The 17125-nt window shown below is 39.9% G+C and overlaps 1 protein-coding gene across 4 annotated transcripts in view; it reads right to left on the bottom strand.

Annotated features, from left to right (window-relative positions):
* The window catches only part of TRPM6 (transient receptor potential cation channel subfamily M member 6), an 80346-nt gene that overhangs the window by 19261 nt on the left and 43960 nt on the right, over window positions 1–17125 (bottom strand). For all 4 annotated transcript variants that reach the window (XM_080972202.1, XM_080972201.1, XM_080972200.1 and 1 more), the window contains 9 exons: window positions 16420–16619; window positions 15000–15132; window positions 12308–13431; window positions 10089–10195; window positions 9471–9597; window positions 7774–7871; window positions 6428–6492; window positions 5017–5042; window positions 3275–3322 (listed from right to left, as the gene is read on the bottom strand). In XM_080972202.1, coding sequence (XP_080828328.1) covers window positions 3275–3322; window positions 5017–5042; window positions 6428–6492; window positions 7774–7871; window positions 9471–9597; window positions 10089–10195; window positions 12308–13431; window positions 15000–15132; window positions 16420–16619 — 1928 coding nt within the window. The remainder of the gene's footprint in view (window positions 1–3274; window positions 3323–5016; window positions 5043–6427; window positions 6493–7773; window positions 7872–9470; window positions 9598–10088; window positions 10196–12307; window positions 13432–14999; window positions 15133–16419; window positions 16620–17125) is intronic.

The raw sequence follows: 17125 nt of genomic DNA, 5'->3' as shown, positions 1-17125 counted from the left end.
TCAAGCTCAAGCAGTCAAGATTAGGGACAATGCAGGAATTATTTATTAGGTTTATGTGCTTAGTTCCTGGTTTGTTTGGTGGTGTCGCCTAAACTATTATGTCTTCCGTTTGAGACCAGGTGAAGATGGTGTTTAACATGAATTAAGTAGCATGTCTGTATGCAGCTGCTGTCATAATTTATGTTAAGAACTGTGTAGGCTGGGAAGAAAGAACACGAGTTGTGCTGACAAGTACGTAAAAGGCTATGCAACATGTTGTATGTAGTCACAAGAATAACTTTTCTTCTCTCTTTATTAAGAAAGACAGACATTAGAGACTGTAATCTTGAGCAGAGTTGTGACAGGCAGTGGGTGATAAATCTCCTTTGCTTTCAGCCATTTCACCAGCTCAAAATCACACACACCCCAGTTGGTTTTCTCCTTAAAGGTGAAAAGATAAGTGACATGTTTTTATCATTATCCTTGCAGGGACAAAAGCAGTCAGGAGATTGCGGGGGGGGGGGGAGTACTAAGAGAAGTAGCCTGTTCCTGCTATCCTGCTATAGGTTCTATCGAAGAAGAAGTAGAAGAAGAAGAAGAAGAAGAAGGAGGAGGAGGAGGAGGAGGAGGAGGAGGAGGAGAAAGTTACATGCATCTGTGTGTGATTTGGCTGCAGGCATCTTTCCTGGAAATAAGAGTGCCTTTACAGCAGCTCACCAGAGATGGAGTGGTTTGGGAATATCCTAGAACTGAGCTTACCTTGAACAGCCACCACCCCCCAAAAAGGAATTTATGGCCACACTGCAGGTTGCAAAGTGGAAGTGGAAGTCTGGTGACTTTCAGTGAGGAGGGCAAAATTGCTTCATTTTCAGCAAGGGGCTGTTTAGGGTTGGTTACTGTAGTGGTTTAAAAAGAAAGGAACTACTTTTTTCAACAAAGAGACACTGCTCTAGAAAGCCCTAGCCTAGAATGACATTTGCTCCAATTGCCTCAAGTAGCATTTTTTTAAAGTTGTAAGGAAAAACAGTGCCACAGCTGCCTCCAAAGTAAAGTGAACAGTTGCCCTCAACTCTCTCCCCCTCCTATTTGTTCCCCTATTCTAAGCAGAACATCAATGGTGAGGGGCGGGGGGCGGGATCTCAGCCCCACAGCCAGTAAGATTTTAGCATCCCTGGTTGATATGCTTAGAAGCCTATTTCAGCATTAAGTGGCATGTAAATTAAATAATCGACAACATTTGGAGTGTTGTGTGATGCTGAAGTCTTCTATTTTGGGTATGGTTGAGATTATTATATTATTTTTAAATTTTTTATACTGTGCTTCATCTGGAGTTCACAGGTGGTTCACAACTAAAGATACAAAATGGAATCACAAAATACATAATAAAACAAAAACACAACAAACCAATAACCTCCTTCCCAAAGACACATTTAAAAGGTCATAGAATGTTAAATCAGCCCAACACCTGTTCGAAGAGAAACATGTTTGCCTGGTACCTAAAGACAGGCATTCCACAAATGGGGAGCCACCACAGAAAAGGCCTGTTCTCCTGCTGCCAACCTCCGGACCTCTCGAAGGGGAGGCACCCAAAGAAGAGCCTCAGGTGAGAAATGATGTTTTACCTAACATAGGAAGATACTATCCCTTCCCTTCCGGGAGAGCAAGGAAAATTAACTATTGCGCAACATAGGGCAATATGTGTTAGGTTCTTTTCTGTAGAGAATGTTTAAAAAGCTTGCCTCAAGTCAAACAAGCCATCTGTGGTACAGGCTGGAACTGAAGTGGGCGAGGCTGTGTCTCAAACCCAGAATCTTAAAATTATTCAGAGTCCTAACTAGTCAACCTAACTAGTAGCCATTCTTCAGGAATCTGCATTTGAAGAAATATTCCAGTGGTAGAAAACAAATGAGGGTTAAGATTCAGAAATAAATAATAATAAATAGGTCTAAATAAGGATAATATTATATTTGGGGAAACATAGTTCTCCAACTCAGTTTTGCAGTGGAAATCTTCCCAACCAATTTTCCCAAAAGAAATTCTCTCTTTTGTTTCATACCAGGTTGCCATGGCGTTCTTAGCCACAACTCACCCATTGCAGGTGTGTTTGATTTTTGTTGATACAGTCATTGGACTTATGATGTAATAGCTAGATAGGAGGGGAAATTGGCCATTATTGACTGAAAATCTGACACAACTTTGGAATTTCATTTAACTGTGCTCTTCTCAATTGAATTGGGCAAAGATTTTCAGATTCTAAAGTAAGTGTGGACTATAGAGACATCTACTGGCATGTTCTACACATTTCTCACTATCCTCACAGAAAAAAAAACACCCAGTTTTGTGGCATTCTACTGACTGGTACCTGTTCAGATGGAGAATGTAAAACAGAGCTCTGGCTGAGCAGTGTTCAAATGGTTGAATTGGCAATTGATCAGTTTAAGGTGGAAATCAGAAGCTATGAAGGCTTTTTTGTTACATTTGATCTGATACATCAGTTGTGGCCCACTAGCAACAAGGCAGGCTTCCTAAGATTTGGAGACTTTTCCTTTTACTTCTTGTTTATTTAGAAGAAAATATAAATCACTTAATAAAATATGAACTCTAAGCAGTGTACATAAAACTGAGAGGCTGCAACTGAGACTCTGACACAATCAGCCTGACCTATTTGCTAAAATTACAATAAAAAATAACCTCTCCCTGTTTACAGACATACAAGGCAGGTGCTCATCCCTGATCACTGCTTATAACACATGATGGTGATATGCATTACTTTTTACCAAGTTAATGCAGCATATGGGTAAATGATCAGTAGCTGGTCCGGATGCTCCTCAGATTCCTTCCATGTGAGCAATTTTACTTTAGAAATTCCCAGTTTGAAAACAAACAAAACCTGAAGATAATCCACTTATGGTAGGAACAAGAATATGCAGCAAACATTGCATTTTTATGACAAGTACAAATTAATAGAGATTAACAAGCTGTTGCTTCTGTATGTTCCTCTATTATTTCCTTGTGTTGTCTTTGGCTGTGAAACTGCCATTTCTTCCCTGCCAGTAGTTTTTTAAAAATGCTGAACTTGGTTCACCAACAACTACAGTACTTGCTATGTAGAAGCTAGTGTTAAAGTGATAAATAATCTTCCCACTCACTTCTGTGTTACAAATCACATTAATATCTTGCTTTTGATAACAAATTACTTCCAAGTGACACTATCAAAAAATGGCAGGGGAAAAGAATTAATATGCTTATCAACTACTACAATAGTTCAGCTATCACTTAGATAATTAATACTTACCTGAGTAATGATGGTGCAGATCTTGAGTCTTTAAGGAAGATGAGATTTCTAACAACAACAACAACAACAACAACAACAACAACAACAACAACAGGTTTTTGTTTTAACCAAAGCAAGCAGAGATAAATGTGCTGTTTAAGTTTAAGACGGTTATGAAATAATATGACTGGCTTAGCATTCTATGGAAGGGAATTAATTTTACTGTGTTGTAAAGTACAAAATGTAGCCTGTGTAAACTGTCAATAAAACAACACGTAATTATGCTGGAGAACACAGAATGACAGGCAATAGTCAACTCAAGGACACTCAGCTTCTCCAAAGCTGAAGAGCTGGAAATTGCACTTTAGGGACGATAAAAACCCCTTTACTCTCCACTGTGCTTCATGGGATCCCAAAGGTCTGATCTCCTCAATTCCATCCTCAGTCCTTATGCATTCCATTAACTACATGATGACAATAATGTTATAGTAATACTGCTTCATTAACTCATGACATCTAAGATGTTGTAAAATTTAAAACAGACAAATAATAAAGAAACAAAACTAATATAAAGAGACATTTATAAAGTGGACTAGATTCTAAAATGTACAAAGCAAACTCTGATCTTTCTTGAAAAGGTAAAGGTAAAGGAACCCCTGACCATTAGGTCCAGTCATGGCCGACTCTGGGGTTGCGGCGCTCATCTCACTTTACTGGCTGAGGGAGCCGGCGTACAGCTTCCGGGTCATGTGGCCAGCATGACTAAGCTGCTTCTGTCGAACCAGAGCAGCACACGGAAACGCCGTTTACCTTCCCGTCAGAGTGGTACCTATTTATCTACTTGCACTTTGACATGCTTTCGAACTGCTAGGTTGGCAGGAGCTGGGACCAAGCAACGGGAGCTCACCCCATCGCGGGGATTTGAACCGCCAACCTTCTGATCAGCAAGTCCTAGGCTCTGTGGTTTAACCCACAGTGCCACTCGTGTACCATAATCTTACTTGAAACAGAGGCTCAATTCAAACATCATCAGTGGCAGATCATGGTTTGGGATGCCTAACTATGGTTAGGTGTGATGCAGTTTGAACTGACAATACATGGTTAGCTTCTCTGACAAACCAGAATCAGACACATGGTGTGCAAACCATGGCTTGTGCTAACTATACTTTGGAGTGATGTCTAAACTGACTTCATGTATGGTGGCACACAAGCAACTATATGCTATGCTTTGTGCATATATTTGTAAGCTTTTACCATGGTTTGGGTTCTACTGTTGGCTCGTGTTAAGCTTGTGGTCTACTAAGACCCCTAGATCTTTTTCACATGTACTACTGGCAAGCCAGGTGTCCCTCATCTTATATTTGTGCATCTGGTTCTTTCTGCCTAAATGCATAACCTTACATTTGTCCCTATTGAAATTCATTTTGTTAGTTTGAGCACAGGTCTCCAATCTGTTAGGCTGATACATATGTGACCTTTCAGGTTTCACAGACATTCACCATCAGATGTCTAGCAAAGCATGACCTCATCTTTTCTAGGACTCCTCTGAAGACAGTTTATCTGAAGCATTAACTTTAAAAAAGTCATAAATGGAAGTGTATTTTCATTGCAGAAGTCTCCAAGTCAACCTCTGAATTATGTACCACAACTATAGGAAGGTCTAAAAATGGTGAGCTGATATTAATAGACTTTTGAAAAGACCAAGGTCTATTCTAATTATACATTTTATAACTATGCAATTTACAAATAAGAAAAATGCTTACCATGAGTTCCATCTGAACTACTCAACCTGTTCAAAAGAAAATACTGAAGTTAGTTTTAGGTGCTTGAAAAAAAAAATATCCATATTAAGTATGTAATAAATGCAGGAGGGAAAACAATTTTTCGTCTTTACACATAATGATAACAAAAAACTTACGTGCAGTACCACATGTAGAAACAAATAATGCTACAGACATTGGAAGGAAACATAAAATTATGCCCACGTTAAGAAGATGTGCAGGACAATATGGGGCTGTTAGAATTGTTCATCTTGAAAAGTACTGACACTAGATTGGCGGCCCCAGGCACACAGGCCAGGAAGCCTATGGCAACCTAAAACAGCCGTTAGACTGTCCTCAATACAGCCAGAATGACTGCCTTCTCTGTGGTGACATGAAGGTAGTGTCTATGTTGATGGGACAGCTGAGCAAAGACTGGCCTCAGAGAAAATATCTGAAGGTTGGAGAGAAGAATGTGAAATACCCAGCACTGGCAGAAACACACACAATCCTACTACCACCTCTACACATCAAACTTGGTCTGGTGAAAAAAACCATAAAAGCCATGGACTGGACTGGACTGGATCACCTTTCAAGTACCTGGCTGCAAAATTCCCTCAGCTCAGTGAAGCGAAAATTAAAGAGGGCTTTTTTTGTGGGTCCTCAGATCTGTGTGGTGTAGTGGAGATTGTGAGCCGCTTTGAGACTCCTTAGGGGAGAGATAAAGTGGGATATCAAATCCAAACTCCTCCTCTTCTTCTTCAAAGACAGTATGTTTTACAATCTGCTTCAGGGTGACAGGAAAAAAGCCTGGGATGTGTTTTGTCTGGTGTTAACTAACTTCCTCAGGAATGTCAGGACAGAAAACTGCAACAAACTGGTTGAGAACATGTTGTCTCTGTATTATAAACTTGGCTGCTATATGTCCTTAAAGATCCACTTTTTCCATTCCCACTTGGATTTATTCCCTGGCAACTACAGGTATGGGAAGTCATGAACATGGTGAACATTTTCATCAGGAAATTGCAACAATGGAGAAAGAAATACCAGGGAAAGTGGTCTGTTTCCATGTTGGCTGACTACTGTTGGATGTTTGCCAGAGATGATCCTGAGGAACAGGCAGAGTGGCATCAGACAAAGAACCTGGCTCTCACTGGTCCTTGTTGTATGTACATATTCCTTGATTATGTAATAAACTATTGCAGATCTCTAAGAAACAGTAGCCAATTTTGCATTTTCATTGTCATATTCGGGTTCAGCTCCTCTCCTCAACTCATCTACAATAAACGGCTACTTTTATCTCAGAGGTGCTACTTTTCTCAAAATTTGTCGTGCAGTGATATTAGCAATGTTGCATATCCAAAGTGAACCAAGGAAGACAGATGTACCTGCTGATACAAACAGGACTACTTACGAATGGCTCCGGCTCAAATTATTCTTCCTATTTTTCCTAGTCCAAGTCATGCTGTTATTTAAATCCTGAAAGGGGAGGGAAATGGCAAACACATTTTCTCAATTAAAACATGTCCTGATTTCATGGCTGCTTGGGCATGTTGTCCTCAAGTCTGCAGCCATGTTTATCCAGGAATCATCATCATCATTTTATCTGTATGCCACCTTTCCACTGTTAAAATTATGCTCAAGGCGGCTTAATACATAAAAATGTTTACATAATTACAAATGTAAAACAGGTAGTCATAAAAAATAAATAAAACACACCAAAAAGTACACAACCAAATTGAACTATTTCCACATAGATCATAAGATCTAAAAATAAAGATACAAAAAAATAACATCAACAACAGTAGGAATACCGCAGCCCATGGATGTAGCCAGGAATTATGTTTGGGGAGCAGGATCTATGTTAGGTATGGCAGAACCAAGCTATCTGTGACACAATTGGTCAGTTAGTGAAGTATTTATATTTATTCACTTGATTTAGAGGCAGGCAGCTGAACCACTGACCTCTGTTTAGCCTCAGCTTCTGCCATTGCCATCAGTCAGGGCCCTGACCTCCCAGGCCAGGTGGAAAAGACCTGCAAGGCAAGGAACCACCAAGATGGCAATGTTTGACCTAAGCTGGGAGGTTACTCTACTTTGGTTCAGTATGTTTATAAAGACTTTTGTGGTATCAAAAGAAGCAGTTAAAAAGCCCTACCAATTCTATTCCCAAGTCTGTTTTGATCAGCAAGCTAGTCTACTTAAGTCAATGGCAAAAACATCATTGACTAGAATTGCCCTTGACATTCTGGTTTTCACTACTTTAGTTTGCACAAATTAGTTCAAATGGAAAGGAAAAAATCTAAAGGTAAATGCATAATCCAAAATACAAATAGCAGGATGAGTTTAATCCCCAAATTGCAAGGCATAATTATATCACGAAACAGCTAAGAAGTTTGCTTAGTATCGTTCTTCAATAGAGCCGACCCCACTCACTCTATTTTCTTAATGGCCTAAAGAATTACCATATAAAACCTTGGTTTCAAAAAAAGTATCTTCTTCATATAGACTCCCATTTCATGATTCAATAGTTTAATGGCTTTTTTATTAATCTTTTCTGAAGGTTAAGTGGTTAATTACTTATTTCTTACCCAGAGTCTACTCTGCCTGCTGCATAAAATGAAATTTCTCAAGAAAAGTTTCTTCCTAGTGCTCAGCTGTGAATTCAGACCAAGATATAGCACAAGAATCAGTGGGTTGGACATAGATTTATAGAAGATAAAGAGCTGACTAGCAATATTTTATGTCTTCAAGCCTTACCTCTTGTGATTGCCTCAGGTAGTCACAAATCTGTTCCGTGTGTCTTGCCGTTTCTTGGTTTTTCATTCTCTGGCGCATACAACCAATACGGTCCAAACCTAGCCAAGTAAGCAAACACAGCAAGAGCACATGTGAACTTTTTTAAAAAGACAGACAAATGCAAGCATGTATGCATGAATAGCCCAGTCTGAACAGGATGTTCTGTGCCTCTGAGAAATGTGCAGGCTACTGCAATATGGAAACACTGCATTTCTGATGGGCTGCTTGAGCCTTTGCAACCTGGTGCATTTCTTCTCACCCTAGAAGCCAACTCTTAGGGGCCAAGGTCCCTTCGCTGCCACCACCCCCACAAATAAAAGTTGATGGGAGGCTTACTTGCTGCCCCCAATATTTGCCCCCATCACCGCAGCAGACAGTGGGCAAGAGGAGGAGAAGGAGCAGTCCCTTCCCATCTCTTTTCCCAATGGTATGCTGTCACCACAGCACAGGCACCTGCTGTGACACTGAAGGGAAGAGGAAACAAGGAGAGGGAATTTGAGCAGCCCATGGACCACATTCAGATCAGCTTGGCAATGAGGTGAGCATTTTCCATTTTGGGAGGAAGAAGGTCAGCTTATTCTGGAGACACTCCGATGTGGGAAGGTGGGAAGGTCCATCACGACTTTCCTGTTCAGAATCTATGGAAAGTTTCCAGCAGATCTGCAAAATCAAGTTGTAAGCAAGCTCTTGATGCTATCGTGCCCTCTAAAGCAATAGAACTGGAAGCATACCCTGTCACCTCACCCAGGTCAGTATTTCAAATGTAGTGTTGATGCTCAGGGAGTAGAAATAAAACAACTTCCTATTCATTAAGGTAATTACTGTGCCACAAATGGAGTATAATACATAGGCAATCAAATCAAAACACATTTTTCTACCAGTATGTATTGAGGGATATCATTAACTCTGTAGAAGAGAAGTATGTACTATACTGTTCGCAGGTTTCCTATTTTCTTGGAAGCTGACCTCTAATCTGTCACTGATTAGTCTATAAGTGTGAGAGGGAGGTTTGGGGAAGGGTCAGGGGGATTTGGTGACACGAGTGGTGCTGTGGGTTAAACCACAGAGCCTAGGACTTGCCGATCAGAAGGTCAGCGGTTCGAATCCCCGCGACGGGGTGAGCTCCCGTTGCTCAGTCCCTGCTCCTGCCAACCTAGCAGTTCGAAAGCACATCAAAGTACAAGTAGATAGCAGGTAAATGGCGTTTCCATGCACTGCTCTGGTTTGCCAGAAGTGGCTTAGTCATGCTGGCCACATGACCTGGAAGCTGTATGTCGGCTCCCTCGGCCAATAAAGCAAGATGAGTGCCGCAACCCCAGAGTTGTCCGTGACTGGACCTGATGGTCAGGGGTCCCTTTACCTTTATCTTTATTTGGCACCTGTCTCAACGGTTTTTCAACCTTGCAGCTTGCTGGTATAAGCTAAACTGAAGGGCTCTTGGCTTGAGACAAACAGCCAATAAACTAACAGAAAAGTGTGAAATTTCTGGAAGTCAATCCAGACCCAGATGATACAGCAGGAGAGATACTTCACAAGAAATTTAACAGCCTATCCCCACAATTTGTTCTCTTAAGAAGGCTATTGTGGGTGGTATTTATGGGTCCTGGCTGCCACCAAACATTTCATATTCTACCTATCATTTGCTTTGGATTACATACTTAGCTGATTGAAGCGAGGTGAAGTTAGCTCATTTGTTGTGTGTTCCCATTTGTCTCCCACAGGTCGGCTTTCAAGTGGCTCTGAACTAACTTGGGTGCTCTGGGGACAACCATCAACTGTAATCATCTGCCAAAAGAAAAGAAAAAACAGTAATCAGCCAAAGATGACAGGTAGTTGAGCTTAAGTTGCCAGTAGCATAATCCTTTCAAACCACTCTAGCAGGAAAGTCCCTTATACATAATGGGGAGGGCAAATCATTGTTTGCAAATGCCACATGAATAAAGCATTAGCAGTAACAAAGAGGAAGTACGGTACAGCTATTCACTAACACTTGTCAGAAGTCATAGCCAAGATGTTTTTACTCAGAGTAAAAGGGGGGGGGGGGGTATTGGACAGCTGGATTTCATTCAGAGCTACTTGCTTCCCCCCCCCCCCAATAATGTGAGCATGAGCCAAGCAGTTTCCAAATATGCAATGATTAATCAGCCAGGCCAGTAACAGTTTTAATAATCACCTTGAAAGCAGAGCTGAGCTTTCATAACTATGTAATTCTATATTTATTCAGCTTGTTAAAAAACAGAAAAAGGACATACAATTCTAATTCCACCTTCACCTACCGGCACCTGAAGAGTTTTCTGTTTCTTCCTTGATGATTTCCTTTCTTTGTTTCCAAGTTTTGCCTTTGCCAATACTGGCTGATGTGACTCTGCAGATTTGGATAGCTCTGAGAGTAAAAAGGCAGGGGGTGGGGAAGAGGCAACTAAATTCATATTTCAAAGAAAACTCAATAAAGTTTCACACCTACCTGCTATTAAGTCTAATTGAACTAATTCATTGAGACTTTCTGAGCAGTCACACACAGGATTGGAATGTTACAGTATTAACAGTTTTCATATCTAACCATTTTACTACTGTGCATGTCACATTTAAACAAACTTAAATTTTAAAACTGTGCAGCGTAATATATTGTTTGCTTTGATAGTGCCCTGGTGGAAATTGAAACTAATGCAAAGAATTCTGGACACTTTCCTCTGTTACACTGCCTCCCCTTCCCCTTAGACTACATGTTTGCAGCCATCACATTGCGGTCAATATTTATCATTTATGTTGTGCTTGCAAAATGTAAGGCTATGGTTATTTACTCAGAGAGAAGTCCTACACTGTTCAATTGACATTACTCTCAGGTAAGTAATGCCTGCAGATTGCATTTTATTTTTAATGTGGCATTTTAATGCATTTTTACTGCATTTTATGACATTGTCATTTTAAACTGTTGCAAGCCACCCTGGTGGACTAGAAGTGTAGAAAAGAAATCTCAGTATATAGAAAATGATTAATGTTTATAGACTCATCTGCAGTCTTAGGGCTCATCCACCCTTACCTTTTGCCCCAAGCTTTCTAGGCTCATGTTTTAAAGCTCAGTGTCTGAGTGCTTCCGCCCCCCACCCCCGCTACAGTCCCCAGGAAAACCTGCTCTTAATGCAAAATTGGAACAAACAACAATTAGGGTTTTCTGCAGATTGATGTTTGCTCCAATTCAGTGGTAAAGAGAGGGTTTTCGCAAGGAAAGCGTCTGGGCAAAAAAATTAAAAAGTGCTCAGACACTGAGTTTTAAAGCAGAAGAAGAAGAGTTTGGATTTGATATCCCGCTTTATCACTACCCGAAGGAGTCTCAAAGCAGCTACCATTCTCCTTTCCCTTCCTCCCCCACAACAAACACTCTGTGAGGTGAGTGAGGCTGAGAGACTTCAAAGAAGTGTGACTGGCCCAAGGTCACCCAGCAGCTGCATGTGGAGGAGCAGGGAATCAAACCCGGTTCACCAGATTGCAAGACTACCACTCTGGATGAGGCCTTAATGCACAGCACTAATTACAATCATTACTTTGTTCCAGTCACCACAACTCTAAGATGCAGGTTGCTGTAACACACAATTAGAAATTCCATGAATGCCTTCTCGTCTACTTTTGCCCTTTCTCTTATTTACAAATAGAGAACTGCGAATCTAGTGTAGTCACTTGCCCAGACCAAACAAGTTCATGACAGAGAATCCAGATTCATTGAATCCAAAGTAAGTTAATAAAACAAACTTATCAATTCCTTAGATCACATTCAGGATACAGGTTTGGAGTTTTGTTTTGTAAGGTTTAAATTTTCGATCAGATATATCAATTAAATTTTTGATTACTTTATGAGGCCCAGTTCTAATTAGTGAAAGGAAATGTAAAATATGAGGCTAAAAATTAACAGCACACTCTTTATTGAGTGTGCATTGGCTATGGTGTGTCATGGCAAGAGAGTACGTGAAAGCTGATTTTTCTTCTAATAATGTGATAAGTGTTCTTTATTAAATTATGAATGCTCATGTTTCTATACTTTTAAAAAAGGAAGGTTTTTATAATGTGCTAATGTAGGTAAATATAATCTACTGATTACTTGATTGATCTTTAAAATCATTTATTAGTCAACAGCTCCATCTGACGCTGTTTGATAGTAAGCATATATCCTTTATTTCTGAGAAGTGGATGGAAAAGGCAGCAGATCTAGGGTAGTCCAATACTGAAGCAGAGGACAACCACCATCCCACAGCTGTCACTCAACAATGACCCCTAAACAGCTGGGAAGAGCTTGTAACTTCTTTGTGGAAAGTGGTTTAAAGCAATGTAACATTTATTTGTTTACTCAAAACATTTATATATTGTCTTTCATAATAGTGTTCAAGGTAAGCTTTTAAAAATCCTTATTAAAAACAAAGCAAAACAGGAGACCACCAGAAGATTAATGCATAAGAACAGCAGTAAAATCAATCAAACAGCAATAACAATGTGTAGCCATTACCTTTTATTCTGAAGGTCTTTCCCACTTTCTCTGCTTTGCGGGACCAGAATCCACTTCCCTTGCCGAAAGGCCAGTTTTTCCTGCGTGGATTGATCCAGACTGACATGCTGCGCTGGAATGGGAGAGGAGACTGGGAGCTGTCACTACTGTAGCCTGATCTGTCAGAAACGCAGGAAAACGATTTGGATTCATTTAGCTGTGCATGTTGAGGATTACGGCAGCCTTTATTGTAGGTAAAATGTGTGCATGACAACTGCCTTGACTTGTTGCTAAAATAACTCTTTTCATCATCTCCCAAGAAGCCCCAGTTCACATAACCTCCTTCAGGTTCCTCACTGTGTTGATGAGAACGGATAGAGACCTCATTGGCAATTCTAGGTTCTTGGAAGTTCAAATAGGGTTCAGTGATATTTTCACTATCCTCTTTGTCTGATGAAAATTCCAGTTCCCATTTTTCATTGATAACTGGATTTCTTTCTGGAGCCTTGTGCACATCCAGGTGAGCAGTGATGCTGCCATGCTTGGTTTGGGGTTGAGCTTGCAGTTCATCTTCTCTGAGCAGACTACTTGAGAAGGCTGAACTTAAGGTGGCATTTTCAGATAAAGAGGCTCCTTGCTGACCAGAAGGAACCAGGAGGAATTGTCCATATCTTGGGGCTGATTTACACTCTGACGATACCCCAGAGGTCAGTGTGTCATTTTCAATTTCTTGCTCCTGGTGTTTGCTTATTGATTTGATCCCTTTGTAGTCCAGGGCACCAAGAATGCCGCGACAAGCCCCTGGGGGCCAATGTGTCCTGGCCAAGCTTTTCTGAAGAGAAGGTGGCATGCTGTGGTAATTATACTTCTTATCACACACACTTTCCATGCTGCCCAAAGCCCTAGAGCACATGGAATTGCTCCAGCTGTGGGGAAGCTTCCTGTAGGTTTGATGCTTCTTGTGAGCAAGAAGGGCTTCCTCTACTTGCAAAGTGTCCACAGCTGAAATGACTTTAAGCGTATCGACGGTTAAAGCAGAGAGGTCTTGTAAGTGTCCGAGCTGGCTATCCAGGGCAAGCAAAGCGTCTTTGACATAAAATACTTTCTCATGTACCTCCTTCAGTTGTGAAAACATCTCTTCCACTCTAAGAGAAAATAATAGATGTATTAGAAACTGCATTTATATATTCTTCAGTATATCAGTTAAATTAATAACATTTCATTTTTCAAATAGTGAATGGAACCATTGTATTGGCTAAAGAGGCCCTGTATAGCGCAGGATCAGATTCCCTGAGAGAACCCAAGAGCGTGTTGGATCTGGCCAACTCCTTCTCCCATGTACTATGACCTGAACGCATCTGGCTCAAAGTGGTGTGGAGAATTGCTTTCTCCATGGTGGCTCCCATCCTGTGGAGAGATTTCCTGTTGGAAATCAGGCAGACACCAACTGTGGGATGCTTCTGCTGGCTAGTAAAAATTTATTTATTTATCTGGATGTTTCATAACAATTAATGTTGGCTCCCAGCATTTCCTGGCTACTGTAATTGAGATTGATCTTTCTGCTTCATTGGCATGGTTTTTATTGTTGTATTTTGTTGTTGCCTTGTTGCCTTGTGAACTGCCTTGGTGTTTCTTTTGAAATGAAAGTTAGTATATAAATTACAAATAAATATGACACTAATGTGACAAATCAATCAATAATTTAATTGTAGAATTAATATACTCTTCTCCCGAGAACTAGAGTGTGCTACAGAATAACAAATTATGTTGTATATTTTCGTAAAAAATTGATACCTGATAACTATAAAGAAACTATAAGTCCAACTCTACAGTTCTATGATTCTAAGTGGAAACTGGTAGCTATGTTTGAAATGAGTGTGTAAAATGTTGCCTGAAGTATTGCTCTTTTATAATTGAAAAATCTTCAAATCTGCAAGTGTTGCTGAATGCAAAAAGCAATATAATATTAGGGAGAAAAAGATTTTCTATTTGCTAGCCTCTTTTAATTTTTCTCATGGTTTCTATACCCAAAAAACCCACTTATAGTGGATTTCAAGTCTACCAAATCTATTTCACTTAGATCCATTTAGATTATGACAGGGCCCATAATGGAGTTGTATAAACCCTTGTCCGTTAGCTTATTTTAGCTAAATAACTTCAGGTAATCTTTCTAAGCCTTCACCTTAAAAAACTGTTTAAGTTTTGATACTATTTGGAAATATAATCTTGTTGAAAGACATTTTGAGAAGTGAAATAGATTTGGTAGACTTGAAATCCACTATAAGTGGGTTTTTTAGGTATAGAAACAATGAGAAAAATTAAAAGAGGCTAGCAAATAGAAAATCTTTTTCTCCCTAATATATTATTGCTTTTTACATTCAGCAACACTTGAATGTAAACACTTGAATCAGTAGAAGGTGGCACTCCATGTGGCCTTAAATAATGAAAAGCATTGCTGCATTTAACATACTAAGGGAACTCAAAGAGTTTAGCTGCATTTTGGCTGACATTCAATACAAACGTCCATATGCACAACCCCACTTTTTCTCAGTATATTAGCTATACCTTTCTGAACATATCTGATTCTGCATAGACAACAAGAATTACATGAACCTGTGTATTTAGGACTGCGGTCCTGCACTCCAGCTTCTTTTTGTACTGTCTTCTATGAATTGCAGTACAACTAACATTGTCAGGGGAAAAGTTATCTTACCTTTCAGTTGTCACACGAATCCTTTCACTGTCACTGGAATGCAAGCTTCCATTCTTCTCATGCAGGTACTTTTCCACACACTGCTCTTCAAAATCATGAAGTTTTTTCAATTCCTCATCACTCAGATACAGCTCTGGATAATGGTGATTAGAAGAAAGTTTAAACACAGTGACGTAAACATGTCACTTGCAAAGGGCTGGCTGGAAATATTTTGCTGCCTAAGGTGAAATGCAAGGTGCCCACCCCATGTACAGAAGCTGATTGGAGAGCAGCTTGATCTTATTTTAACACCAGAGATGTTGTCCCTGCTGTCCACCTAGAATCTACTGCCTGAGGCAGTTACCTCACTCTGCCTAACGCACTTCCAATGGCATGAATCTCCAAAGAATATTAGACAGTATGTGTGAAGGGCAGTGCAACCAAGTTTGAGACCAGGACATGTGGCGCCACAGTATGTCACAGGTAAACAAATTCACCATTGAGGGGACAACTTTGATGTGGCACTTGAAAGGGCAAAATTAATCACTTGACCAGGTAAGAGATTTCAAGCAATTTTGTACACATTGAGACTCTATTTACACCTTCACATAAACATATGGACATTGGCAGCAGGGGCAGCAGGTACAATTCCCAGCTCTTTCCTCCTCAAAGGACACATTCCTTGAATATCTGCCCAGGGCTCCAGCAAACCACTTTTGAAACTAAGGAAACTTCAGAATACAATTTGAGACAGGGCACGGACTGTTCAAAGAAGAAAAAATTAAAATATCCTCTTTGGTGCACCTAGTTGGATCCTTGCCCATAGAATCTACTTGTATTATTTTTGTTCTACAGCACTAATTCCTGTTTTGTTTGTTCCTTCAGCCCCAACCCAAAATGAGAATTTCACATTTCAATTTCATTTCCATTTCTTGCTTTTTGGTTTCGTGAACTATACCATGAATAACTACAATGCATCTAGAAAGCACCTTCCTCACAATTTCCAAACTGTTCCTATGCTGAAAATACCAGTGGCAACTGCATAAGTGAGACTGACAAATAAACGTTGAATTCAGGTGTGTATTTGTAATAGAGTGCATGCTTCCCAAACATGGCTTTCAATCTACTTTGGAACTGTACCATGATTTGTTGAGGAATGATCAAGTCACTACGGCTAAGTTTTGGCAGTCAGATTCCACTGGATGGTGCTGTTTTCCTATGTCTTAGTTGTTATATGGTTCCAGAAAACATATTAAGTAGCAATGCACCTGCCACTGAAATGGAAACAGCTCCGAGGTGCAAATATTGTTTAACTGCTCTAAGTACATGGAACAGTCCTTATGTTTATGATGAACAGAAACAAAGTTAAGGTCCCATGGAAAGTTAAGGTCTATGGATTTACTGAATATAAGGAGCACCAGAAAGAACAGGCTCTGCTTACTCAGTTCAACATGCCCCTCTTCTTGGTCCAGCTCATTTGGCAGCCGGCGATGGCAAAGGCAGTTTATGAGGATGCCAATATGGCTCAGTATGATAAAAGGAGGTGGTAGCCATGGCTTTTCATGATACATCATGATGTACCGATACCGGTTGTATTTCCAGAGTTTGTTCGATATGGACTTCATATCAAAATAAACATTACTGTGGATGCAGAGGTAAAGGGGTGTGGGAAAGAGAGAGATCCATAGGACTTTTTTAAAAAACAATGTTAAAATATGTAGTACAATATATAAATTAAGATAATGAACAAAAGGTAAATATATTAACCAAGCAAAATATAGAGACCAGAGTTGCCTAGAGTGAGATTGACAAAACTTGCTGTGGGATCTAGACACATAATGCTTACTAATAATGGCAATACTGATTTGGTTTATTAAGCTTTTTACCGACAAAAATATTGTATTTTTCCATCTATAAGATGCCCCCATGTATAAGACAACCCCTATTTTGGGGGACTCAGATTTAAGAAAATGGGGGGAGATGTATCCATGTATAAGATGCCCCCTAATTTTTGACATTATTTTTAGGGGGGAAACCTAGACTTATACACAGAAAAATACGGTAATTGTTAAAATAAATATATTCAAACAGACAACATCAAAGCAGTTACTTATGACTTGTTCCTTTGAATTGCTCAGCTGCAACAG

This window comes from Podarcis pityusensis (genome assembly GCF_964106645.2).
Source record: "Podarcis pityusensis genome assembly, chromosome: 11".
In the NCBI taxonomy this organism is placed as follows: Eukaryota; Metazoa; Chordata; class Lepidosauria; order Squamata; family Lacertidae; genus Podarcis; species Podarcis pityusensis.
This window is presented reverse-complemented; position numbering and strand designations above follow the sequence as displayed.